Source organism: Enoplosus armatus, chromosome 10 (genome assembly GCF_043641665.1).
Source record: "Enoplosus armatus isolate fEnoArm2 chromosome 10, fEnoArm2.hap1, whole genome shotgun sequence".
In the NCBI taxonomy this organism is placed as follows: Eukaryota; Metazoa; Chordata; class Actinopteri; order Centrarchiformes; family Enoplosidae; genus Enoplosus; species Enoplosus armatus.
In genome coordinates, this window is record NC_092189.1 from 5,655,118 (window position 1) to 5,682,846 (window position 27,729).

The window sequence follows — 27,729 nt, forward strand, 5'->3', positions numbered from 1 at the left end:
TGTGACTATAATCAAGTACACCCAATTTCTCGAGAAAAGATAAGGCAAAGAAATTGAGTTCAGACCTATTTAGGCTTATAGACGGCCCTTTTCATCGTATGTGTATGGAATTTAACGTATATATACATATATACTATACTACTAAATCAGAATGAAAAAGTGTTATAATGTGTTATGCAAAGGAGAATATCTACACCTATTAGCATTAGGTTTATTAGAAGTAATCTTCCTTATCAAGTGTTCAGCATCAATCCAACATATTTTGGTATTTGCAGTGAAAAAACATCCGTTGCTAATTCACAGAAGTCACAAGAATATTCAATATCCAATAACACAGAGATAACACACGTTTAACTGTATATATTTGGTGTAAACAAAAAATGTGATTCAACATTTTACTAATTGTCCCTAAACGATGCCCTGCAAAAGTAACATGATCCATGAATCCATCCTACACTCCTCCCAAGCATATCCCATAAACTTTATTCCAATAATAATCAGGATAAAAGGCAAATAATTGGGATAGATTGGTCTCATTTGTCATCTTTGTTTTACATTATTATAGATAGATAGATAGATAGATAGATAGATAGATAGATAGACACACAATGCATTCTCCTCTTATGTTTTAGCTTCTCTGATCTCAACTTGGACCTTGTGATTCAAACTGAGAATATTCTCATTGTGTCAATTAAAAACATTTCAAATTGCCTCAATTTGGTCAAGAAACCACCTGTCACAGTGATACCACACACTGCTGGCCCATGGAATTGCTGTTCTTCAAAACTACTTCTTGTTCTTCCACTGAAGCTGTGGCCGATGGGACCCCCCCCCCCCCCCCCCTTTAGTCTTTGTCTTTGCTTACACATTTTATTTTTTTATGGACAAATGAAGCACTTAACACATGAAATACTTTCTCAGTTTGTGTGACAAATAGACCTTAAATTAGCTGCAAAACTCTTATTTTAATTAAAATCTGACATAACACTGGTGTTTGTCAAACCTCTTTTATTATGCATGAAACATGTCCACCCTTAGGTCATATCTGGTTTTGGGATATTGATAATTCAAAATTAAAGTCACTTTCATTTTTGTAAAGCACTTTCGTTTCCCACAAACTCTGACCTCCTGCATATTTTCACGTCTGAAACAGTGCAGCATGCGTTCGTCAGCAAGACCACTATTTTGAAAGCCATACCCGGAAGTCCCGCGGTGTTGGCCGTTGCAGCTAGCTTGATGCTAGTGTGAAAAGCTCACGATCAGTTCTGAAGGACTGAAAGAAACGCAGCCACTGCTCGGAACACTTTTCCATCTTTTCCACCGTCTCAGCGCGTTAAGCTTATATTAGCAGGTAAGATGTGAGCTGTGTCTCAGCGGCTGGGTGATAGCCGTTGTGTTTTATGGCCTATTGTCGTTCCAGGCCGTATAGCTGGCGTACAAGCTGAGCTGCTCTCTTTTCACAGGGATACATCACGTATGGCGCTCTTTACTTCGAAACGGTTTGCGAAGACCCGCGCCTGTCATGATAATTTCCCACATTTAAAGGGAAATATTCGCAGTTATTCGGCTTAAAGCAGAAACATAATGTCGAAGTGTCACATTTTCCTACCATCGACCTTTATTTCCCTGCATGAAAAGGCCCTGGGAGAGATTTCGGGGCGTTGAGTTGTTCATAGTGAAAATTGTTTTCAGTTATAGCTAGTTTGGTGGAGAAAGAGACACACACCCCCTTTAATTCAAAACTTTGGGAGAGGAATTTGAGGCACTTTTTGTGTTTCACTTGTTCTCGTCACAAATCGACCACATCATCCCCATGTAGTACAGGATTGCAATGTGAGAGGCTTTCAGTAAAGAGCAGAGGTTGAAATAAAGGATATTTAGTGTTATTTACACGGGCAGTATTGTGTGCTTGCACGCTGGCTCCGCCGCTGTAGCCGCCGCAGTGAAATCCTGGCCCTGCTATCATGGCTGTAATGGCTCTATCAAGGCGTCGCAGCACACTGCTATTGCGATTTTAAAAAAAAACACCCACTTTCGTTGGTGGACTATTAAGGAGTGGAATAGGTCTTTTTAATCCTCATATTTAATGCATCTGTGGCGCCTGCAGCGCATTATGGACAACATCAAACAGACCATCTCTGGAAATGACAGCACACATTTGGAGGTTTGATCTACTCTGAAGACTACAGTGATGGGTTTGCAACCAATCTTGCATGATTTCTAAAGGAAATGTTGATTAATACACATTTAAAAGGTTTAATTAAAAATACAATAACTAATTAATTAAAATACAATAACTATACTAATATGTAAATCTCCCCCAGCTCCTGGTAATGTGTATGTCTTTATCACAACAAGCAATACAGGCTAAACTAGCACATTTCCACTCAATAATGTATTTTTTTAGAGAATGGCTGCAAGAGAGATGTGGTGGAATATTGGAGCAGACTGTGAATGCAAAATGGGAAACATGTTGCATCACTTGCAGAAAAACTACTCACATGGGGGGGTGTCTGTAATTAAAAGTAGCCCCTGTGTGTCAGGTAAACTGGGCTGCATTGGATCTGGTCCTCAGGGTTCAGAGTCCTGCTGCCGATTTTCCTTTCTTGTTTCCTCTGATTTAGATCTGGGATGACTGGTGAATGTCATTAATTGACAACATAAACAACATTATTGATTACCCTCCTCAAACACAAGCAGGATCTCACACAAAAGTCTGGCATTGGTCAGCAAATTCAGCATACTCTGTATTTGTGTATTTTCATACTACAGGCCATCAGAGAGGCTCTGTAGAACAGTCGACCAAAATAAACTCGGATCAGAAGTTGAGTGTCCAACTGTAGTCCTGCAACAAATGTGTGGGCCCCATGTGGGATCCATCAGAGGCCGGTGTTTTTAGGACACAGGCCTCTTCTTCTTTTGTGACTTTGGTTGCTCTGTCTTGGAGTTACTTGCAATACTAGCTTCTGGGAAAGAGTTTCGAATGGCTCCTTTCCAAAGGGTTTTATTCATTATTTCACAATGCTCACATGTAGTTGATGAAAGAAGCTGATTTCCAGAACACAGTTTACTCTTCAATAAATGAATCTGTGAGGGGTCTTTGGCAACTCTTACTATGGAAAGTTGTGCAGATTTACAAATGTTTATCCATCGTTATGGACACATTAATATCTGAACAACTCAAAACTCTGTTGTCATATCACCTTACTGCTAATATGTTGGACCCTCATTTTCATCACTTATTATTTATCTACATTGCCAAGGACTCTGGGCTTCACCTACATACTGTATGCTTTTAAAAGTCTGAATCAGAGCTGTGATTATGAGCTAGATGTGTGACGAATGCATCAATGTGTATGAAAGCTGTTATAATGATATTGTAGAGGACATGGCAAGTCAGTGTTACTGGATGATTGAGTGAAGTGGACAATTGTTTTTGGAACTGCTGTGATGATATTTAAAAGCCTGTGTAATGCAAATTCATCTTGTCTTTCTCACCTTTCACATGTTTGTGGTGTTTTTCTTTTTTTTTTTTTCATTAGAAACTTGGGCAAACAACAAAAAGCCTTCGGTCATGTCAGGACAGAGGAAAGGAGCTGCAGCGCGCCTGCTAAAATGTGCCTTCTGCAGAACCAACCGGGACAAGGAGTGCGGGCAGCTGCTACTGTCCGACAGCCAGAAGGTGGCAGCCCACCATAAGTGCATGGTGAGGAGATCACATTGTTCTCAGGCTTTTCAGCTTGTGAGCCTTTGAGGCAAAGTCATGCTCACTTGCAACCTTTCTCACTTTACGCAGAAGAGTTCAGCCAAAAAAACTAGTGGATTTTGTGTTTTTACGTTATTTCATTTGTTTATAAGGGGAATCCTACCAAAAATCAGTATGCCTTTCATAAAGCAAAAAAGAGAAACTTTGGAAAAAAAACGACATAATAAATGAGTTTAGCAGAAATGACGTATCTCCCATAAATTATCTTGAAAGGTTCCAGTTTGTCTTTTTGTCCCCTGGGTGAGAAAACACTGCTCTACAGCCTCTGACGTAGCATTCAAAAAATGGCAAATGCAGGAGTCTATTGCTGTGAAATCAGCTCTGATGCTAGTAAAACACATGAAATCTATGTTAACCCTCAGTGTAGTGTGAGAAATGGTGCATCAGCAGTAGTCAGGGGAAATGAAAATGCAGATACTGTACACATCATTATCATCATCATCATCAAATGACAAAGTGCACAAACCAATTAATATCTTCTTTTATAAATGTCCTGTGCAGCTTTTCTCCTCTGCCCTGGTCACATCTCACTCAGACAGTGAAAACATTGGAGGATTTTCCATTGAGGATGTGAAAAAGGAGATCAAGAGAGGAAATAAATTGGTAAGTACCCAGTGTCCCTCTGTGCTCCACTGATGACAGAGGAGTGGAGTGTTATGAGGCCCGAAAGGTTGAGCTTTGAGATTGTGTTCATATAAATGTGTTTACATTTAAATGTATTGTACATGTTGAGGTTAACAGTTGTTAACAGTACCCCACAACCAAACACTGTGCATGTATGAGAGAATGTAGTAGCTGCTTTATTTAACTAATGATGCATGTTTTTATACACTGCTGTTTTATTGAGCATATGGTACCGTACTTTCTTGCATCTATACCAGAGGGATGTGTGTTCTGTAATCATAGTGTGTATGTGTGCATACATATACAGAATAACACTGATATTAGCTAGTAGCATTACATCAGATCCCTCTCATGTTCACGTTTAAGTGAGGAATATCAGCCTTTTCCACCTTATCAAAGATCTAGAGTTCCACACGTTAGACAGGTTGTGGCGCATTCCTCAAACTATTAAACAAGAAGATGGGTTCTCCATGAGACATTCTAACTTGTTTTAACGCTGGAGATTGAAATGAAATTTAAATAATTGTATGTCAGACACTGAATGTTAACAGGATGCAGTGCAGCTGTCTGTAAGACTGTACTGCAGTCTGACACTGAAATGCAGTTTAATCTCATTAGCTTTTTAATTTGCACATATATATTGCTGTAAATTAATATCAGCTCCGCACATTATATTTATTATTGCTTTTTCACAGTGATTCAGGCCCTAGCTCACACTATGATATGTGAAACCTTGGTACTAATCTGTAAAAGATTATTCATACATTCACAGGTACAGTGTTTATTTATACACATATCTCTAAGCAGTGTGTTTACTTTCATTCATGTAGCTATATATTTTTACTTTCATCCACTTTGACCTACATATATATATATATATATATATATATGTTTTTTTGTGAAATCTATATTGAAGAGTGGTTTTTAGACGTTAACAAATGATAAATATGAGAAATGTATCTACATAAATGAAAAATGTTCATTTTATTTCACAGACTATTAATATTTAGCTTTCTCTGCTTTTTTTTCTGCCTTTTTATGATCTTGTTGTCTGCTTCCGTGCCGTCTTCCCTGCTGAATTTAATTAGTTTTTTCTCCAGCAACAATCAGATTTTCCCCACAAGTTTCATTTTATTTGTATGTGGCTTTTCAGACAGGCCCTGTGATCTTTGGAGATAAATTATTATTCAGACCCATATCCTCAAATCACATTCCACATTACTAACTAACAAATCATATTACAAGTTGTCAGCTATCTTGAATGAACATCAAAGGTTGTGGAACTGCATGTGCTTGGCCGTTGTTCTGAAAGATGTTGATCTGTTTCTTCCCCCCCCCCCGTCAGATGTGTTCTTCGTGTCACCGACCGGGTGCTACTATCGGCTGTGACGTGAAGACGTGCCGGAGGACATATCACTATTATTGCGCTGTGAAGGACAAAGCCCAGATCAAAGAGATTCCCTCACAAGGGATTTACCTGTAAGTCCTATATCTTTGGACTCTTCTGCACATTCATCTACAATAAATAGAGATGTTTTTCATTCTTGTCAAATCAAATTAAAATACAGTTCTTTTGCTCCTGAACACAGTGTTTACTGTCGCAAACACCGGGATGCTTCTCAGGATGGCATTCAAGGTAAAGTATGCTTTAACATCTGTTATAGCACTGCATGGATGATTGGATTTCCAGCTGGGTACCTGTTTTCCCCTTCAGTTACAACGCAAATACAAACACTGTAATGATACATTTTAATGCTACCACAAAACATGGTCTTACATGTAGTTGTCATAAAAATTGCATCCACTCAGGTTCTTTGCTCGTATTCATTTGTTATAAACAGAAAGATTAGTCCTATTCATGACTGATGTGTTGATGTGTGTCATTAGATGAAGAGGGAGGTGTGGCCAATGATTCAGACTCATCGCCTCCACAAAGTAGGGGCAGAGGAAGGTTTGAGAAAGGGAGAGCCAAGGTCAGGTCTCGCGGCCAGTCAGAAGACACCCGGTCCACCTCCTCGCAGGCTGCAGACGAGGAGAGTTCCTCCCATGTAAGGCAACACATCTGTTCACGCACGCCATCTGTGAAATTTACTTCGGTCTGCGCGCCGTATGTGGCCTCTTGGTTTTTTGAGTGCTGTTCTCTTGTGTTCTAGCGGGACAGGTCACCTCTTCGGGCCAGCCCAGGGGATGGTGGCCAGCGCTGTGGCTTTTGTCACGCTGGCGAGGAAGAGAATGAAACACGGGGCATGCTTCATACCGATAACTCCAAAAAAGTGGCCGCACACTACAAGTGCATGGTAGGATTGTTGTGTGTGTTGTCTGTTTGTGCAACATGTTGCAGAACACTTAATGCTGTAAATCTGCATATCCAGTTCTACCACTTGCATCTTTCTGTAATCTGTGATCCCTTCCAGCTTTTTTCATCGGGGACGGTGCAGCTGACCACGACATCACGGGCTGAATTTGGAAACTTTGACGTGAAAACGGTCATCCAGGAAATCAAGAGGGGGAAAAGAATGGTGGGAAGATTTGTCTCAGCTTTAGTTATGACATCGTTTAGGAGTTTAAAAACTACAAAAAAAAATAGTTGGCTTTGTTGTTTTTCCAGAAATGCACGCTCTGCACTCAGCTGGGTGCTACCATTGGGTGTGAAATCAAGGCCTGTGTGAAGACCTACCACTATCACTGCGGCATGCAGGATAAAGCCAAGTACATTGAAAACATGGCACGTGGCATCTACAAGTGAGCTCAACTTCTACACATAAACACATTTTCAGTCAAAAATAAAGTGATTTTGCTTCACAACTAGATTTAAACAACATCAGTTGACTATATTATTTTATTACGTATTTTTTACATGGAGGTTTTTGCTTTATATTTACAGTAATTGTTGCCACAAGATCATTTGCACTTTGATGTAAAGTTCTACATATGATCATCAAGAAAGTCACAATTATTATTATTATTATTATTATTATTATTGTAAAGGTTGCTCACAAATGGTTCTGATAAGAATGTAATTTTATATATGAAATGTTTAACTAGCACACCTGAAGAAAAACATAGACATGGTCATACTAGGCTGGAACACAAAGCTAATTAATGCCACTCAGAGACTGCTGTTTTCCAAATGATTTTCATTGTATCAGTTATATTTTGTTATCTCATATTCTGGTATGTATCAGTTATAGAAGTGAGGCTCACCACAGCTGACCATCCTAAACCCCGTCCCACCACTTTCCTCTCAATTCTCCTGTCACAACTAACAACTAAGAGTGAGAACAAAGGTGCCCTATGGAGTTTTCTTGTAAACAAAGTTATTCGACAAAAATGCATTGACTGTATCCATGAGGCCTGGCAAATTTGTTTGAATATTGTAGATGGCGCATGGTTTACATCCATGTGAGCTTTCTCTGTCCTGCCTTTTATTATGACTTTTCTTGTTTTCTTGTTCATCAGTGGAATAGCATGGAACTAGCAGCAGGAATCTGTATTGCGTCGCCCGCATGCGTGCATGAGCGTCCTTGTGCACGTGCATTATACAAAGACAACAGGGACCCACTCATAAAAACACTGCGTGAAGACTCCATAGGGTACCTTTAGCTCTAAATCTGTACACCTTGACTCAGACTTAAATTACTTAAATAATTGGTTTGCATTAGAGCTGTGCAGAAATGTTAATAATGGCTGTGCTTATATTACTGTATTTTGTTACTTACATGCCCTGTGTGTGTGTGTGTGTGTGTGTGTGTGTGTGTGTGTGTGTGTGTGTGTGTGTGTGTGTGTGTGTGTGTGTGTGTGTGTGTGTGTTTTAGACTATATTGTAAGAACCACAGTGGCAACGAGGAGAGGGATGAGGAAGATGAGGAACGAGAGAATCGCAGTAGAGAGAGGGCAGCAATCGACCACGGAGGTACACCGTCGACACAAGTGAATGGGAACTAGGTGCGTTATTAGTGATTATTGTGGCACACAGAAACTATTGTTAAAATGTCCACATTTAATGTCAAACATGAGGTTTCAGTGTTTTCCTGTAGCTGCAGTAGATGGAGTTTAAACCTTTCCTGTCATTTCATTGCTGCTGCTCTCACAGGTTGGCCTGATGATGTGACGTGATGTGACAACAGAGGAGCTCAAAGACGAGGGAGGGATATTTTTTATACTAAATCTTAGCCTACTCACAAAGTCGAGGCCTACAAGCTCCCTCGAGTCGGTCACACGGTTTCTTCCAGTAAATGGACATGATGTCCCAATGCGCGCCAGACGTCTTCTTCATGAGACCCTGTTTTGAGTTGACTAGATGAGTTTTTCACAGACTGGTGGTACTCTGCAGAGCACTGGACTGCTGCAGGGTCAGAAAAAGCCATGGCTGGTCTTTTCCCAAGAGTCAGTTGTGGGCTCAATTTCAAATACATGTATTATTGCCGTGAATAAGAGACGATGGACTGATCTTTTGATTGTCACTCACTGCCCATGTCCCCACAGATTACACGACCCACACTTGCTGAAATCGATACATTCTTGCTCTTCCTTAGCTTCTAAAGGACCCACTTTTAAGAGGGGTCTGTTTGTTACTAGTCTATCAAGTTGTGCAGTTTGATTACCTTGTTTCTGTAATCATGTCTTAAGAATACTCTTTTCATGTTAGCCTTTCTTTCTTGATATGTGATATTTTGCTACTGTATTATCATCATGAGTAATTTTGAATATCTGGATTTCAAACAGTCACAATTACAAGTTTTGCCAGCATGCACTTGGATTTTCCCACTGTTAAAGGTGGCATTTTTTTATTTAGCTGCTAAAGGGCGAAGTAGAGCTCTTTAGAAGAGTTGGCTTGACTTTGTTTGATGTACTGTTACTTGTATCTCTACAAATGTATCCATGAATGATTGGAAATAGAACCTATTTTATTTTACACATTTACTGAGTGAATTGAGTCTTTCATTTGAAATGTGTGTCCACAGAGCACTCAAAACACAAAAGCAGCACTCATGGCTGGTTACAGGGTGTTAAAGGGGAGGATTTCTGGTGAGGTTTGAAGAGTGAGGAATTTCACACTAGCTGCAATGTCATGAAGTCAGACCACCGTAGCTGTACGTCCTCCATCTACAGCAAGGTCCAACATGCTCCCACCTGGAGCCATTAAAGTACTTTGTATGGATGCATGTGTGCATGTAATTTAAGTTTCTCTAGGCATCATCATCTCCAGTTTAAATAGGCATTTGTCTCTTGATAGTAGGTCATTACTTTAATATTAAAAATCATTGAAATAGCACCATAAACTCTGAAGGTGTGATGTCCCTCTTATGGCAAAGGTAATCAGGACCCATAGGAAGAGCCATAACCAGGACTTTAGAAATAAGGAGAGCATGATTCCCCCCAGTGCACACCCATACAACAGCCCTCAAAACATTCTGATCAGACACCAAAACGATTTCTTTAAATTATTTTTTAAATATTTTATTTGACTGCTCAATTATAGATTGAAACGTAACCACAGGCCTGCCCATATGTCATCAAAAAAATGTTATCTTTTCCCAGTATAGTATGACGAAGTGAACTAATCAACATGCTGTCTAGCTCAATCGAAACGCTAATTTTGCCCTAAAAAGATAAACGTAATTTTGTTGAGCAGTCAGGATCATGAAGTGGACTTCACTTTATGAGTCAGGCCTATGGGTGCAGCTAAACACGCCATTTACATCCACATCTGTACCAAGACATGGGATAATGACAATAATGAGGTATGTTTTGTTAAAATCCGTACTGTTGAGTTTTACTGCCTTTTCCGTTAGCTTTGCACGGTGGCAGCACCACGGGGCGGGGCTAAGCCGTTCCTGCTCATTTGATTTGCCCGCCGCGCCCTGCGTCATCACATACACGGCACCATAGCTACGGTGGAGAGGTGGGGAGGAGACGCAGCCCGGAAAAAGACGCAAGCCTCTTGTAGCAACGAAGCTAGGCTCTTCCATGTGTGTGCTGTCACAAGAGTGAAGACTCCACGAAAGCAGTCCGATGATACATTTAGTCTTTTCTGTCTGAAGAACACTGTAGACTACATAAAACTGAACGGCAGGGACCGACACTGACATGGCGACATCCAGCCCCTGTGTTGTGGTAAGTTCCCCCTCAACAACCGGAATGAAATAAGAGACACAAGGTGGTCGTATGTTACCTCTACATGCCCACTGAAATAGCACGCTGTACACGGGCGCTACTGCGTTTACTAAAGATCTTGCACATACTGTAGATCGCTTGTTGTGAGTTACCTGTGTGTGTGTGACCTGTATGCTCACCTTGGTGACACGTTTTGCTGTAGACAATGCGGTGTGTTTGCAATTTAGCTTGGCCTGCGGCTATTGAGTCAGACCGTCACAGACACGCGCTCACCACGTTTGCCGTACGTGACGCAAGATACGCTTTTGGGACGACACATAAAAACACAGTGTGCGAGTTTCTGTGTCTGACAGCAGGTTACAGGTTTTCATAGTACAATTACACCATTATTCACAATTACACAAGGAAAGGAAGAAACGCACGAGCTGCAAACAAGGGGGCGTGCGTGAGCGCGCGCTTGTTTAGTATGTGTTACAGTGCAGGGCATTATGTTTATGTATAATTGGCATAAAATATAACTGATTCGATTTAGACAGAAGCCCAAACATTTCTGTAAATCCATTCAAAAGCTCATGTCAAGAATGAATGTAATTTACAATACAACACGCTGAATATACAAATAAAGATTAAATTAGCCTCAAATGGCAAAGTTTTATCTAGCAGGACTGGGTGTGTCACAGTTTGGTGTCTTTAAGCTTCATTTAGATCAAGAACAGGCGTGCAATCTATATTGCTTATCTGGAAAAGAGCTGTTTGGTCGTGCACAGTGGTTGTTTTGTTCGCCAAAGGTTTTCTTGATGCCATGAGCAATTTAGATTTAGAGATTCATGGTTAAAAGCCCTTATTGTACAGCTGTTTTACCATCTGTTAAAGAAAAAGTTGTTCCAGTTGAATCTTGAGTTGTTCCAAGCTGTACTGGAATTTCAGCATTTTGGGATTGCAAGACTGAAATGTCCATAAAAATGTTTAAGTAATAGTTCATCTTTGTATGTGCGTTATTTCAGTTTGACAGCACAAGGTCCTGCCTCATGGGATCTGTGTGCATTCTGTAATGGGTATTATAGATAAGTTGACTAGCCTGCGATGGCCTCCGTACTGGAATGAGTAAATAAATAACCCAAGCGCTCTCTCCAGTACATTTACAGCTTTTGGAAGCCAGTGTTTTATTGTGATGAAGTCTGGCCATCAGACTGGCAGACCCACTTGCTGACACTATAATGAAGCTAAATGCACATTTTGTTTAAACAGCATGAAGAGACAGTGGAAGATCCTGTCTCCTGAGCCACATTTCTAATTAAATTAGCTGCACAGTGCAGAGTTGCCAAACATGGACTTTGTTAGCACAAACATCGAGGTTGCCTTCTATTGACGTCAGACTAGTTCATTTAGTTTTACTGTGCAACTTTGTTCCTTAAATAACAGGCAACAAGTTTGGGAGTAACAGTGGAAAACACTCCTTCAGATCATGTTACCATGAGGACATCTGCTCAGTATCAGTCATTATTATTTGGAATTGAAAGGGTGTAGCCCAAACAGATGGACATGTTTTTCCATTTCGGTGGGCATAAGGGGAAATGCTTTATTCCAGTTCAACCACATATGATGTGAGGATCATGGCACTTTGCAATCCAGTGTTTAGTAAAACAATTACATTTATTTTGACTTGCGAAGATCCAAATTCTGCACCGTTACGTTTACTGTGTGTGTGTGTGTGTGTGTGCGCGCTCATGGTCCCTCACATCATTCCCACAGCACGTTGAGCTCTGCACCAGCTCCCCAGCTGTCACATGATACCAGTTATGTTGTCTGGGTTTGCGTGGCATGCAGTTTCAGCTAGAGCAGGAAATTTGATTTTACAAAACATACACAATACTGACAATCATTTATAGAATTAGGCATAGTATGGAATTTGTGGAGATATCTCAGTTGCCAATGTTTTGCCATTTGGACAACATGTGTACTTAGAGGAGACCTTCAGAAGAGGCAAAGGGAATGATTTACTGACATTGTCATGATGACTAAAATGGAAAGATTCCTCTTTTTAAGAATTCAACGTTCATATTTACCACCACTGATGGCTGTGTGTCGCTTGCTAAACTGTACAGAATCTGGCATTGTCCCGAGTTTGTGTTTTGTGGCAGAAACACTGTAGAGGCAGTACAACATATAAAGGGAGTTGGTGGGAAAGTAGCTCACCGTTGACCCCGTACTGCCCTGTATCAGATGAATGCCCCGTGTCCCACGTTAGGTAATAACCCTGAGATTTTTTTTAACCCCATTGTGTCATGTTTTATTTAAGATCAGTGATGAGGAGCAGGGGTATGACCTGGACCTTTTCTGCATACCAAAGCACTATGCCTCAGACCTGGAGAGGGTCTACATCCCACATGGACTCATCTTGGACAGGTGGGTTGCCACATTTTTAGCAGCTTGTAGAAGGATTGTGAAAATTGGGAGTGCTTTAGCAATTACAGTTTCATCTGCTGACACAAACAGGAAGAGTGAACTACTGCTGACTGTAGCAGAAAACTGAGCTGACTATCCCCTCTCCCTGTTGCTCCCTCTCTCTCGCTCTCTCTCTCTCTCTCTCTCTCTCTCTCTCTCTCTCTCTCTCTCTCTCTCTCTCTCTCTCTCTCTCCCCCCCCCCCCCCCACGTGACCCCAGGACAGAGAGACTGGCCAGAGAGATCATGAAGGAAATGGGGGGGCACCACATCGTGGCCCTTTGTGTGCTCAAAGGGGGTTACAAGTTCTTTGCAGACCTGCTGGACTACATCAAGGCCCTGAACAGGAACAGTGACCGCTCCATCCCAATGACAGTGGACTTCATCCGCCTCAAGAGCTACTGTGTAATCTCTCAGTTTTTCTCTTTGTATCACTAAAGATGTGCTGTAGTGATGTTAATTTGTTTTTATGAAAGCAGTCACATTTTATTTTAAAGATGTACAGGTTTGAATTCTTACAGGTACCCTCTATAGTTTTGTATTACTAGTAGCACTATGTTCTAACAAGCGTTTCCACATTTCGTTTGTATCTTGTGTATGTGCATGAGGACGCATGTGTGTGAGCACACAGGCGATGCAGTACGACACATTTCCACTGATCAAAAGTTGGTGGCACTGAGAAGCATAGCAATGTGCCAGCAACGACAGGAAAGAAGAAGACTTCAAGCTAGCAGCCATGGATATAAACAATTAAAATAGTCAAAAATCAGCTTTGTACATGTTTTACAAATGAATTCAGCACATGTGCTAGATTTCAATAACCAGGTTTCCATCTAAATGTTGCACAAATGTTAACCTAATTCCCAGACAATCAGCAAAATGCGAATTAATGTGCGTTTCCATTCCCTTCTGTAATGTGAGTTAAGTTGAGTGAAACTATATAAATGGCTGCGTTTTACATAGTGCTTTTATCCAAGGTGCTTTATAATTTGCCTCTCATTATCTCATTCACACACACCAATGGCAGCGAGCTACCATGCAAGGTGCTGGCCTTGAGGCAAGTTATTGGGCTACATAAATAAAATCGACCTGTCTTGGCCCGACCAATAGAGCAATTTGGGGTTAATTGCCTTGCTCAAGGACACATTGACATGTGGCTAGGAGGAGCCCTGTGCAGCTGGAGATAAACAGCTGGTGGTGCTGATTCTCCAGTTGGGTGCCATTAAACCATTGCAGAGGAAGAGAGCGCAACAAGATCATGTGATTAAGAGCGTCAGTCAAACCTCAAACAGTTAAAAACCCTATCTCCTTATTGGCCCAAACAGATCTGATGTTTCGTGTGGTGCTATTTTTCATCCTTTCAATGGAACAGAACGAGGGGAAGCTCGATTGACATAAGTCTCATGCTTCATGTACATCACGATTTATTATCTAAGTCCATTTCCATTGCACTTTGTCGCGTTTTATTTTTAGTGATAACCCGACTTTTCCACCTTAGCCAAGCATAAAAACTTTCTGTTTTGTAATGCATAAATTGAAAATGCACAGAAAACAAGTGGCTGGAAATGCACCTAGTGATACACAAAATGTGTTTTGGTGAGAAGCACTGAACTTAAACATGATTTTGTGTACTGGAATTGTGCAGTCTGTTTGTTTGTTTTGTTTTTGTTTTTTAATCAACAGCATGTTAATTGTTTGTTCCTTGACACACTCTCTGCACCTGTACGACATTTAAGGTCCACTTCATTCTTGTCCCTGCAGAACGACCAGTCGACGGGTGAAATCAAAGTAATCGGTGGAGATGATTTGTCTACATTGACAGGCAAGGTGAGAAGAATGGAGGGCAGCATGATCATGACTAAACCTATCTTTGTTGACACTGTGATCAATGTTATTATGTAACCCTGTGCTTTCATATTATGGTTTAGGCACATTTTCTGGACTGTTTGTCAGACTATGGGACTAGAAAACACAAATCTGTTTCTCTGTCAGCTGCCAATTACATGGTATTAGCTTTTGGGTAGAAATCTCTTCCATGTTCCACTCCCTACCACTCTCATTATGGCTCCCGCAGTATCTCACTAAGACCTTTTTTCACTGATACAATTAAAGCGTAAAATATTAAAGTTATATTGCATACTAAGATGAAATGTATCCAGTCCACTGTTTTTCACTACAGTAATGATTGTTCTTTTCTTTTTACACAGAATGTCCTGATTGTGGAGGTATGTACTGATGTTTTCTTCTATAGTAATGCAGACTGCTTTCTATTCCAAGATTCCAAGACCGCTAATACGAGCCTCTCTCGTGCTGTGTTTATAGGATATCATCGACACAGGGAAGACGATGAAGACGTTATTGCAACTCCTCAAACAGTACAATCCCAAAATGGTTAAAGTAGCGAGGTAATTCTCATCCCTTCAAAATTGCCTGCCCAGCACAAACTCGTCTGTCTTGTGGAATCATGTGGTCATGTTTCTCTGAATGTTTCACAACATCAGATGGTAGTGGGTTTTTTTCTTATTAGTTTGTCATGCAGCTATAAAGTGTTTTGATTGATGAACTTGGTTTCTGTCTTCAGTTTGTTGGTGAAGAGAACACCAAGAAGTGTTGGCTACAGACCGGACTGTGAGTTCAAAACAATAACTGTTTTTAGCAGACTGTTTGTGAAATGTATAGTTGGTATAATGTACTGCATGTTACACCGTATAGATGCCACAAGTGTGCTTTGGAATGAGGCTGTGCAAATATTCATTTCAGTGTTAGTTTGCCACCACAGATACAAATAACTGATTTATTCACCTGTTTCTTTCAGTTGTAGGATTCGAGGTCCCTGACAAATTTGTGGTGGGATACGCACTAGACTACAACGAGTACTTTAGGGATCTAAATGTAAGTATTTGAGATAGATAAAGGAACATATTGTGTAAAGTAGCTTATGCACAGTTTGTTCCTGTGTGTTAATGTTGCGTCTAACCATCCAGACACTAAACAAATATGTAAATCAGTCATATGTTGCAATACTCATTGATCCTTTTCTGTTTCAGCATATCTGCGTCATTAGTGAAACGGGGAAGGAGAAGTACAAGGCATGAAGGTCGCTTCAGTTTTAAATGTATGGTTATATCTTTTCCTTTTGAGGTTCATTTTATATTTTTATTACTTCATATTTGTGTCACAAAAGTACTCAGCCTGCTCAGGGTCCCTGAGGATACACTGATAGAGTGATAATCCTGACTGTTGCTTTACCTGTTTTAGCCACCACACACACTAGATCACTAGAATATTGATTGCCTTGGAACTCTGTCTGGGTTAAATGGCATGGAGCCCAGCTTCACCTGAAATGAGTATAATGCTTGTATGATTGATTGTTTGTTTTTTAAGCAATGGAGTAATTTATTGAGAGCAATGCTGCTCAACATTTGACAACCTCCCAATTAATGAAATATTTGCTTTTATTGTAATTCTACATTTACCTCTGAACTATCAGTAGCTGTTTTATGGGCACTCTTAAAGAGGATGTTACATTTTCTTGAAATGTGTATGTATATTTTGGGACAAAACGCTTGGTTGCTGTCCCTAATTAAACACATGGGTATGCTGAAGATGAAATATCCTCTTATTTATGAGTGTTAATGAAATCTTTGTCCGAACAATGCATCCAATTTATTTGTGTAACATAAAAGACTCATCCTTTTTATGCTGGACAATATGTATAGTTAACAGATGTGTAAATGTCCGATTGATACTTAAACTGAAGTTATTCAAAAAAATGTTTGACATACTTCATCTACCTGTCATTGAATCAGATATAATTGAACTATGTTTTTTTCCCCCCCTACTGTATGAAATGCTCTTATTCAATGGTGCCACCACTGTAAACCAGTGTCAACTGAACTTTGCAATACCAGCCATTAAATGTTCACACCCTCCTGTGACTAGTGGTTTTTACTACAAGGCTTTGTATGCAATATAACACCAAATACTTGGAACATTTATATAATGTCTGCCCAATCGCTAGTGAGAATACTGGCAGTGGTGATTCACATAAGATAAATTACTTCTCCAAAAAAGTATTAAGTGATGATAAGTATTACACATTCATTATGCGTCATGTCTAGGAGTCAACAGAACTCCCAGCTTTCTAGGGATTAAAGATGAGTGACCTTGTTTGGTCTTCAGTGACCATGAAGATCATGAATGTTTGATATGTTGTTGCCATCTGGCAGCTTGGAGTTCAGGGTCAATCTGTACAGTAGCTAAAAGAAAGGACTGTTGTCTACTGTATCACCATCAACAGAGTCGGGCAAAGGTTGCACAATCGACTGAATTAAATACCTGCTGAAGGCCTTTAAACTTTTTGAACAAATGGTGATTGCAAAGGATTTTTTCCAATTATTATGTGAGCTTATTTGAAATTGTTCCATGTAGTTCTTGATTATTTTATACTAATATAGCCTGAATGATTTGCAAGTCAAGAAAACTTGAATAAGCGATTACAACTTTTAATTTCAATGTTTTTTCCAAGTCATTGCATACATTTATATTGTTAATGAAAACACCAAACATTTGCTGGCCACAGCTCGATAGATAGCTTACATTTGCTTGTTTTTGGAGACTACCAAAACTGGCATGATAATAGTTAACATTAAGTTATTTTCAGCCAGTATGACAGCAGGAACAGCTTGGCTGCGGTAAATAACTCGTGAAAACAGAAGATCTCCCAGACCAATAATACAACCATCCTCCCGGAGTTATCTGCATCGGGCCTTCTGCGGGCAAATATGTCAGGGGACCAGGTAAAAGCAAAAACTGCCATTTTTGATGCAGCACAGTTTGTCAATCTGAGACATTTTACCGCTGACATTGCAGGTGGTGTGAGTGTAAGAGTTTCTCCAGGAACCAAAGGATGCAGTCCGCCACATTCTGCCAGAGCACGCCGGCAAACGAGGCAATTTCATTGGACAGGTCTGCTAACGTTAAAAGGGGCGTGAAGTTTGCTGCTAGAGGCTAATGTAGCTCCTGTGTGATCATCTGGGATGTGGTTTATTTTTGGCGGCGCCCTGCAGAAACGAAAGGCGGAATTGTAGAGCGTGTAATATTTACAACAGACACGGTGTAGTTTGCTTCTGCGAGCCGTGGTAGCTAGCAGACTGATGGGCAGGAGCGTTTAGTGAAATGATGACCAGGCCTCTCACTCTCTGGACATGGCATTGTGGCCAATGGCGCTAATGCTAACTTAGCTAGTTAGCCTATCAGGCTAGGTAGCTGGGCTGTTGGCTGTGGCTGAATTAGACTAGCTAGCAATAAGTGTAACAACACTAGCTTACATTAGCTAGCTAGAAGGTAGATTCGCGTTATGAAAATCACCAGTGTCGCTAGGTTAACGTAACCTACGTTAGACTTAAGGCGAACATTGATTTTGCACTCAATGTAAGCAGCTGCTCAGTCTGGCTTACGGTAGCTAATTGAAAGCGCTAACACGCAGTGGTAGTTTAACGGCGTTTCAGTCGTCACCCACTGCTGCCTTGCACCAGCAGACTAACGGGTCGGTAGCTAACAGTTGCCGGGCATTGTGCGGTATGTAGCCATGGTTTGCTAACCATCCATCAGGAAAGTTGGTTACTGCTCATAACGTTACAGGCAACGTTAGCGCAGGCCAGTTCTTGCTGGCCGTATAGTTGTGATGTGAATAATTGCAGCGATAACGTTGTTATGATTTAACATCTAGTGTGAAGTTCCTTAAACACCGGAGTTTAGTTATACAGACAACAGGGCCTTGTTGATTGTTGTGGGTTAGCTAACTTGGTTTGTCTCAGCTCAGCTTGCGTGATTGATTGCGTGGTTTCTTCAGAGCATGTAAAGTTAGCAACGTTTGGATAGCAACAATGTAACACCACTGAGCTGGTTAGCCATTTTTTCAGGTTCATGAACTGGTGACGGTAGCGTTAACTAGCAAAATGAACAATTCAGGAGTCTTTCCACAAGAAAAGATGGAGCTGGATCTGGAAATCCCATCTTCGTTAGTTCAGAGCGATGGACACTTGAGAAGATCCAACAGTGCACCCATGATAAATGGCTTAAGGTTCTACAATATGACATAGTTACAATAATTTACTGCATAATCTTTCAGTGGTTGTGTTTTGTCCTATTTCATACACATTGAAGTAGCTACATTACAATGACCTCATTGGTAGAAGACACACATATGGATGGTCTGTGAATTTGTCTTTCCAGTGATAACTCCCAAGTTTTCCAGAGAGAGGTCCTGCGTAGCCGGAGAAATAGCACTACAGTTGTCAACAGGCCCAACATGGTACAATGCTTTATTAAACACACGTTTACTCAAGTCATTTGTGTGTCAATTATTCAGCATTGAATGTTCTCCTCTCCACACACATCCTTCTTTTACAGGTCCCTTCATCACCTATTCGCGTCCCCAGCACCAGACTTCATCAGATAAAACAAGTAAGAAAAGGCGCTGTTGATTTCCGACTTGTTTGGAGGGTGTTTCATGTTGAAAAAGGGGCATGTCAGACCACTGTCTCCCTCTCAAGCCATAGGGACTGATGGTGTCTAAAAAAACATGCTAGAGTAACACGTCTTGGGGTTCACAGGGCCATCGATCTCACAGAGTTGATCAATTGGTAGTATCAGACTCCAACAGGAAATGGTTACTCTGGTGTCATTCATTTTATGGAATTTAATTTCCATAAGTGAAATGAAAAACAGTCCAATTTTAGCTTTTGAGATGAGGTTAAGGTTGTACTTTTTGAGATGAATAATGTCTAGTTGGTACATTTTAAATCTGTGTAAAGAGTGTATCTTATTTTCTTATTTTCTTATCTTATTTTTATTTTTATTTATTATTTTTTATTTTTTTATTTTTATTTTTATTCTTATTGTTATTTTAGCTTTTATATTCTACTTATTTGTTATCAAAACAATAGCACCTTCAGACCACAGCAAATTCCTTGTAATGTATGTTACTTGGCAATAAACAGTTTCTGATTCTGATTCTGATTCTGATGCAAGTCAGAAAAGCTACAATGACTTGATAAACTAAGACTATAACCAGTAACCCTCTTGTGTGCTCTTGCAGGAAGAGGGTGTAGATGTGATGAACAGAGAAACTGCTCATGAGCGGTAAGCTACGTGTCTGTGAATGAAGTTGGTGGATGAAGAGGTAGAATGCTGGAGGCATCAACTTATTCCTATTTTGTTTTCTGTTTTTGTATACACAGGGAAGTTCAAGCCGCCATGCAAATGAGCCAGTCCTGGGAAGAAAGCCTTAGTCTGGTAACTACAGCTCGTCCAGCCCCCATTAGTGTTGTTGACATGTTCTGTGTCTCTAAATCCTTGAAAGTCAGCTCTGTTGTACCTTGTCACTGCATGTTTTGGCCCCCGGGCCGGTGTTGGCCCCGGGCCGGTGTTGGCCTCTCTCTTTCTGTAGAGTGGACAAGTACAAACATGCTAGATTAACAGTTTGGGAGTTAACAGGGCCACCAGTCTCTCAAGGTCAGACTGAGTTGGTAGTATAATACTCCCACACTCTATTGTACTGGTTTTTACTACCTCACTACGTAGTACTGTAGAGATATGATGTAAGATGAAATGGCCAACAATATGTTTGGTAACTGTGTTTTTAGAGTGACAATGATGAGAAGTCGGCGTCTTCGTCTCCAAAGCGCATCGACTTTGTGCCTGTGTCGCCCGCCCCGTCCCCAACCAGAGGGATAGGGAAAAAGGTACGTCTGACCTCAGTATGTTTACATGCACATAACCTGATTTAGACAGCGAGTAACCAGATGAAGGTAATAGTTTCATTCAAGCATTTTCATGGTTTGCGGTAACCTGATTTTTCTTAACAACTTGCAATCAGATTAAAGAATGGAATTCTGTGTCGTGGCCTGTCGGAAGCAATTTATTAGCAACAGAAAAACACAAACTTGGTCCTGTTGAGCCTTTTGAGTGAACTATGTTTCTTTCAGTTTGCTGCAGCATCAAAAATGTGCTTTTCTGTATTGCAAGTCACATCAGTGTTTGGGAATAGAAATGCTTCTACTACTTGCTGTATATTTCGGGAAAAGAAGGTTTATTTATGCCATAGTAATTGATTGTCAAATAACCTGTCTGTTAATTGGGTTTTGCCTATTTCAGTTCAAGCTTTTAATTTTACACTGATCCCTTCTTAGATATAGTAACACAACAGGAGCAATACTGAGAGTATTGCTGTTATCTGGTACTAACCAAATTATTAATGTATACATTTGATGTCTTGATGCTGCTAATGTATGTCTGACTCTTCTATTTTGCTTTCTTGCGAGCAGCAGTGTTTCTCTCCTTCACTACAAATCCTTGTGAGCAGCAATGGCCTAACACCCAGCCCAATACCCAGCCCAACACGACGCTTCAGGTGAGCCCAAAGTCCTTGAGTAATAACTGCAGTTAATAACCTTAATAATCTACTAGTGTTACTTAACTCTTGTTCTAAATGAACGTGATAGATATATAATCTGTTTGCTGCGAGACTACAGTAGCACCTGGTGGCATAAAATGGGTTTCCTTTTGCCACTCTTAATAGAGAAAAATACCATTTCTACGCACTTTACAACCATATTTGTCTGTATGACAAATCTTAAGATGGTGGATTTTGTACAGGTGCGTCTGTAACTGTAGCTGATGGCCACTGTTTGTGGCTGCATTTCAAAATGTACTGGTTTGACAAAGTGTGTTTTCTGTGCTCTTTAGCCGAAGGAGTCAAAGCCCAATCAACTGCATCAGAGCCAGCATACTTGGGCCAATGAAACGTAAAGGTGAGGTACCTAAACATGCCTTAAAATCCTTAACGCTTTGAGAGTAATTATTCTCATATCTGTTTAGATTTTGCCACGATCCACTTAACCTATGGATAGAAGTGATATGTTGTAAATTCAAGGCATTGTGTTATCTCTTTTTGATTTGGTCACTCTCAATGTGTAATTCTTAACTGTAACTACTGGAGACTGCATTAGCTCTCTGGTAATGCTCCGATACGATATGTACTTTATACCATCTCAGATCATGATTGCAATGAAACACTCTTAGTTCGTCCAATGGCCCCATTGTAGATCAGCCACAGACGGTGTGTATTGAGAAAGATTTGTAAATGTCTTTTTTTCCCTCTTTTACTCTGCAGGTGAGATGGAGACAGAGAGTCAGCCTAAGAGGCTCTTCCAGGGAACCACCACCATGCTGTCATCTGAAGTCTCCAACCTGTCAGATCTCGGTTCCTGGTAAGACTTTGTAGGTCAACAAAAACTGGTCTAAATCACACTGTTAAGTTAATGACACTCATGTTGAATGATCAAGTAACCAGACAACCACATTGAGACTTGAAGAGTTATTTAAGATTGCTTCGCTTTGTAAGTTGTTGTAAACGTAATACTTACATTGGAGTCTTCAAGTGTATTAGTCACCTCAGTAATATTTAATATGTATAAGCTTTCTCCTCCAGAGTGAAGGTATAGACTGTAATACAGCCACGACTCCCTGCAGTCCCACTGAACTTGCCTGTTTTCTTTCAGTCACTCTCCAGATTTGCTGGATGGCAGCCTCAGCAGCGTCGGCTCCTCCACCGACTCTCCAGGCAAAATGGAGGGAGTGTCGCCCTCCTCGTCCAGCAACTCGCCCTTCGCTTCCCTCCAGGATCTGTCCTCAAAGTGAGCATGGGATGGCAAGAGACACACTATAAAGGACTGGCGCCAAAAAAAAAGCCCCTCCCCAGGGAACAAGTTTCCTTCTCAGACCCTCCACCTCACCACCGCCTAGATTTGGTTTAAGTGGAGTTTTCCATGTTTGTTTCTGAGCGGCTGTTTTCATGGCTACATTCTGGAGGGTCTAGATGTGTTTGAATTAAGGAAATGAAAGCCATGGATAATGTGTAGAGAGGTAAGCCTAGTGAAACTAGGAATGACTGACACTGTGAGCACCAGCTGCTAGTAGAGGATGTTGGATAGTGCTCGGCTTCATGGTGATGTTGCGTTCATAAGTGGCTATGCTTCAAATCTGTCCTACCAGTTCCCCTCGCTGGAGACATTGAGCACTGGACAAAAAAAACAGACTATTTGGAGGTGTACTTTTCCCCATTGTCGTGCTGGAAAACTTCTGTCCACAGGCCTTTGTATGTACGCAGATTTTGTAAGAAAAGATTTAACTTATTGTTTTCCTGCTTTGTTTGTAATTATGTACATATTAACCTTGTCAGATGTCGTACATAGTTTTTAAGTTTGCGATTGGCTGTGAGGTGAATGTGGGCACAGGTCTTCAGCAGCAAACACTTTCTTTGTAAAGGAACAATTTACTTCTGGGGTACAACTATGGAGATTTCCTTACTGTAAGAGGAGTGATGTTTTCAGCAGATCTTTGATATTTTTACGATTAGAGGCTGTGAACTGTGCTGACATTTTTCAGTTTGGCTTTCATGCCCCCCTTCCCCAAGACTCGCTGCAGTTTTAATTGCCTACTATGAGTAATTAAAGCACCCAGCAGTTAATTGCGGGTGAAATATGATGGCTGTCACTGTTGGACTTTCAACACTAAAGGTTGCTCTGTGTCCTGTGTTCTTGTCAGGATGTTTTTGAGTGTATTTTTTATATATATATATATATATAAAAAATAATTAATTAGTATTCATTCTACTGGGGAAAATATTCTTATTTATGGAAGAAAATGTTGATTATAAAAAAGTGGATGGTGATAGGTTTCTATCCTCAGTAAAAGTGAACCACTTGTGTTGTCATTAAAACCAAATCAAGTGACTGCTGGGACACGCTGCAAAAAACAAAATGGCGCCATCACATTGTGAGTAAAGAGACTGCTGTTTCTGCTGTGGTTACATTTATTAAAAGCTTTTTGCATGGGATACTCAATCCTGTGATGTTTCAACCTGTGTGTAAACAGGGTGGAAGTAACTTTCTCTTTTTAAAAAAAGATTCAAGAGACAGTATGTAGAGGTCAAGTCTGTACTGTGATATTTGCTTTCAACCATCACGGCCCCGGTCTTCGTACCGCCTGTGTAACTCACACATCTGAACCCCTTCATCGCTCTGTAGCCTCTAATGTGTATGTACAAAAGTGATTGTAAATCATTTTATGGAAGTGTGCCCTTTTTAATTTAAAGAGAAGTGTGGTTGCAGTTAATTCGCTGAATCTCTTTCCTCTATACAAATAAGAAAGTGGATAAGCTGTCAGCTTGCCCTGCTGTCAACATATTTTTTTTTCCATTTTAAGCATTCAGGGCATGAATTTAGCAAATAATCTTCTACCATACTGTATGTCTGTAATGGGGAGGCTGTAATCTGCCAAGCTGGCTGACACCTTGCCTTTGCTTGTGTCTTTTGTGATTGCAATCGTAGCGGACATCACAACTAAATAAATTATTTCTTTATTACATGTGTGCAGGTTGTTTTGAATACTGCTGTGGGAAATCACATTTTTAGATGTTAGACCTGATAACAGGTCCCCGAGGGAGACTGATCATTTTCAGCAACCATCATCAGACAGCTAACAGTGGCCTTATTGTCATGTGATGTGCTCCACACCTTCCTGACCCAACTCAAACCACATGGCTGTATTGAGACTTTATTAAACGTTTGACGGAGCATTGATATAGTATGGCGAACAAAGCATTGTCTTCAAAAGAAGATATTTCCTTTGGTGACATGTAAAAGTATCATACTGCTGGAAAAATAAAAAATAACTCATTCAGATAAAGGGTATCCACACATGCAAATAACTGCATTTAGTCCTCAGTCTACTCTAAAAAATGCTTTAAAACATCAATAGAATGATGGTTACAGGTGAATACCATAACAAAATTTGAATGGCTTTATATACATGTATCATGTTTGCATGTAGATTCCTTCACACTCAACGTTGACCATATTCTGTTAGATAATGGCAATAGTAATACAGACGCATGAGAACATGAGAATGGCCTCATGCTTCTTCACAGGCCCTGCTCGGGGGCATCTCCCACTCTGTGACCTTCACACTGGAGGTCTCTGCTTTTTGCATCAGTTCAGTATTGTGTCAAATTATGTGGTAACACAAATATGTAGATTTGAAAATAAGTATACTAAAAATGTATTTTTCAGGGAGACGGGGTGAGTAAGTACCCCGCCCCCCCCTGCTGTCAGCTGTACTCATTGAAGCATAGTTGTGCCTCCGGTGTGAGAACGTTCTCGTCTTTTGATCATCTCTCCTCCTCCTCCTCTCAGCTCACAGCACTTCATGTGCGTAGGATGACCATTGTAAGAAGACCTGCAGCAAGCAACAAGATATTGTACACTTCAGCACTTGCTCTTTCAAAAATGTGATTTCATAAACAATATCAGTGGAGTTCAAACAAACCTATATCTATCCTAGCCAATTGCACAAGTTTGCATGTTTCTTTTTTGTACTTACCGAGAACATAAGCAGCTACAAGTTTCTTGTTAACACTTAAGTGGAGGTAGACAGGCACAGTAGATTCTTGCTCCCCCAGGGTCGGGAGCATCAGGGCGGCCATACACACCAGCCCAAGCAGCACCGTCAGCAGACTGGGGCCTCCAGCAACAGGACGGCTCTCTGTCAGGCGCGCGCGCACACACACACACACACACACACACACACACACACACACACACACAGTGTATTTCTTGGGGGACTATTTTCTAGCACAGATTCTGTGCTCTATTGAGTGTTTACAGCAGCAGACTTGTGTGTGGAAAGGACTACAGTGCCCATATTCACGGTAATGCAGGAAAATGTTACCCAGTGCAAAGGTGTGGCACACTGATGTGCTTTTATTGTTTAATAGGCAGAGAGGAATAATATGCATCAGGCATTGTTTGCTCTTTTCACAGTATATGTTGACAATACAAGATACATAAAAAAAATCACCAGACTTATATCCTTTAACAAAATGTTATGGCAAAGTTAGAGCTTGAAGAAAGTTGCAGCTATACAACCCCACGATCAGACAGAGTTTATGACATGGATGCGCTCAGAATAGCAAAAAAATGTGTGTATGTGTTGATACAAGAGAATAGTGGCTAGTAATACTTCAGTATTGGTGTGTTGGTAAATGCAGTTGCAGCATACACATAAAATGAAGATAAATGTTATCTTACATGCAATGAGAGCGACAGCCTGAGAGTGATTACCTGCACAACTGTTTTCCTATTGCTTTGACTGCATAAAGGTTATGTTTTGTTTTACACAAAAATATGCAACTACGTATGCGTTACCTGAGCAGGATGCAGGTAAACCTGGCATCAGCGAAAAATGACACTAGTGTGAATCAAATGTGAATCAGGAGATGATTACAATTTGTGCATTATTGTGTTATTATTGTCATACTTTGTTTGTGAGACGAGTAGATTTTTTCATACTAGATAAGATAAGATAGGTGAAATCATACGCCACAAAAAGCAATACAACGCACCATGTCCTGTAAATGGTAAAAAGTTCTTATATTTGAGTTTATGAGCATTTGGCTCCATCTAGTGGTGACACCACACAACAGTCCTCCGTCCTACCTGTCTGAAACGCAGTCTGTTCAAAAAACTCGCTGTCTGCAAACTGCTCTTTGATTCTGCGCTCCTCATCTTGGGGCCGGGGGCTGGGCGGCTCCTGCGAGGCTGAGGGACGGAGCGTAGCAGTCACCTCTTTGCGACCCAGAGCTTTCCGCTGACTCTGCTCTGACACCTGCAGTCGGAACTTGTCGTACACCCCATAATGACATGCACGCACATCTCTGTGTCTGATTACTCTGTGTGGACATAGAGAGGGAGATAGACTTGTTACTTGGCCAGATGGGAAAGTCAGCTGTATTAACAACCATCTGACTGAAAACATTCAAAACTGCCCAACAAACCAACAGGTTAATATTAAGTAAAGTAAGCTATAAACAATATAGACATGGACAGGAATCCAGAGAACAAGCTCACAAATAAGAAATTTACTCCCTATACCACTGCATGAAAAATACCACTGCATGAAAAATAATGAGTCTTATACACAAAAACAAACTCACATGTCAACACAACACTGTGGCTTGACAGCTCCGGTGGCATCCACCACAGTGTACTTGTTTGGCGCTGTGCACAGCACTGATAAAAAGAAAAACAACACACAGATTAGCAAGACAATCTGGAATATATACCAAAAATGATACATGGAAAACTAAATAGATTGTGTTTTGCTGTGCCAACTGACCTTTAAACTTGAGGGCGAACTCATAGGGGTTGTAGAGGGTGAGCACCTGCTTGTGAGACGTCTGCTCATCTGCGTAGAAGACGAGCTCAGTGGGGAACACGAACACAGGAAGGCTTCCTTCCACCAGCTCAGGCTGTCGATGCTGCTGCTGCATTTGCTCCAGCTGAGCTCTTCCCCTTCCCCGTCCACGGTCTGCCTGGGCCCCCCCACCCCGCTCTCCACAAACTATCAAGCTGTGGTCCCTTTAGGTGGAAATGCCACTTCCCGCTCTCATCGCCTCAGGGCCATGGCACGGTACTGTGAAGCGACACAGGTGATGAATAGTAAAATACACTTTCTCAAGAGGCACTGGCATGCCACCTATTTACATTTTGTGACATTTTTTTGTTCCATCTCATTACATGAGGAAATATTGCATGTTATTCCATTTATGTATCCAACATCTGTTGTTTCTAGTTACTTTGCACTTTAATATTTTTCATGTGACAAATACAATGAAACTCATATGATGCACTTTAAAGGTTTCAACTAGAGCCAA

General features: G+C 40.7%; 4 protein-coding genes and 1 non-coding gene across 7 annotated transcripts; 4 read left to right on the forward strand and 1 right to left on the reverse strand.

The window, feature by feature from the left end:
• Nucleotides 1-1,269: 1,269 nt before the first annotated feature.
• phf6 (PHD finger protein 6) lies at nt 1,270-9,313 on the forward strand. The gene is made up of 11 exons (XM_070913473.1): nt 1,270-1,351; nt 3,543-3,706; nt 4,268-4,369; nt 5,736-5,869; nt 5,980-6,026; nt 6,278-6,438; nt 6,544-6,687; nt 6,805-6,909; nt 6,999-7,132; nt 8,206-8,335; nt 8,484-9,313. Exons 2-10 carry the CDS (start codon nt 3,575-3,577, stop codon nt 8,333-8,335), a joined length of 1,089 nt encoding a protein of 362 aa, XP_070769574.1. The 5' UTR covers nt 1,270-1,351; nt 3,543-3,574; the 3' UTR covers nt 8,484-9,313.
• Nucleotides 9,314-10,325: 1,012 nt separating this feature from the next.
• On the forward strand, nt 10,326-16,882 carry hprt1 (hypoxanthine phosphoribosyltransferase 1). The gene is made up of 9 exons (XM_070912798.1): nt 10,326-10,507; nt 12,807-12,913; nt 13,172-13,355; nt 14,712-14,777; nt 15,158-15,175; nt 15,273-15,355; nt 15,532-15,578; nt 15,766-15,842; nt 15,998-16,882. The coding sequence occupies exons 1-9, from the start codon at nt 10,481-10,483 to the stop codon at nt 16,043-16,045; spliced, it is 657 nt and encodes a 218-aa protein (XP_070768899.1). The 5' UTR covers nt 10,326-10,480; the 3' UTR covers nt 16,046-16,882.
• Nucleotides 16,883-18,839: 1,957 nt separating this feature from the next.
• On the forward strand, nt 18,840-24,381 carry pabir2 (PABIR family member 2). 2 transcript variants are annotated; one of them, XM_070913305.1, is made up of 10 exons: nt 18,840-19,035; nt 19,188-19,266; nt 19,365-19,418; nt 20,053-20,096; nt 20,195-20,249; nt 20,600-20,698; nt 21,281-21,366; nt 21,702-21,766; nt 22,129-22,225; nt 22,517-24,381. In XM_070913305.1, the coding sequence occupies exons 1-10, from the start codon at nt 18,911-18,913 to the stop codon at nt 22,653-22,655; spliced, it is 843 nt and encodes a 280-aa protein (XP_070769406.1). In that variant the 5' UTR covers nt 18,840-18,910; the 3' UTR covers nt 22,656-24,381. The 2 variants fall into 2 exon arrangements, with proteins under 2 accessions (XP_070769406.1, XP_070769407.1); XM_070913306.1 differs by having other exon boundaries at nt 21,284-21,366.
• LOC139291918 (small nucleolar RNA U109) lies at nt 20,339-20,504 on the forward strand. The gene has a single exon (XR_011597615.1). It is a non-coding gene; the product is annotated as a small nucleolar RNA U109 (small nucleolar RNA).
• Nucleotides 24,382-24,556: 175 nt separating the features above from the next.
• On the reverse strand, nt 24,557-27,362 carry mospd1 (motile sperm domain containing 1). 2 transcript variants are annotated; one of them, XM_070913307.1, is made up of 5 exons: nt 27,192-27,362; nt 27,010-27,085; nt 26,513-26,745; nt 25,398-25,559; nt 24,557-25,253 (listed from the first exon to the last, which is right to left on the reverse strand). In XM_070913307.1, the coding sequence occupies exons 1-5, from the start codon at nt 27,343-27,345 to the stop codon at nt 25,222-25,224; spliced, it is 657 nt and encodes a 218-aa protein (XP_070769408.1). In that variant the 5' UTR covers nt 27,346-27,362; the 3' UTR covers nt 24,557-25,221. The 2 variants fall into 2 exon arrangements, with proteins under 2 accessions (XP_070769408.1, XP_070769410.1); XM_070913309.1 differs by lacking the exon at nt 25,398-25,559.
• Between the last annotated feature and the right edge of the window lie 367 nt (nt 27,363-27,729).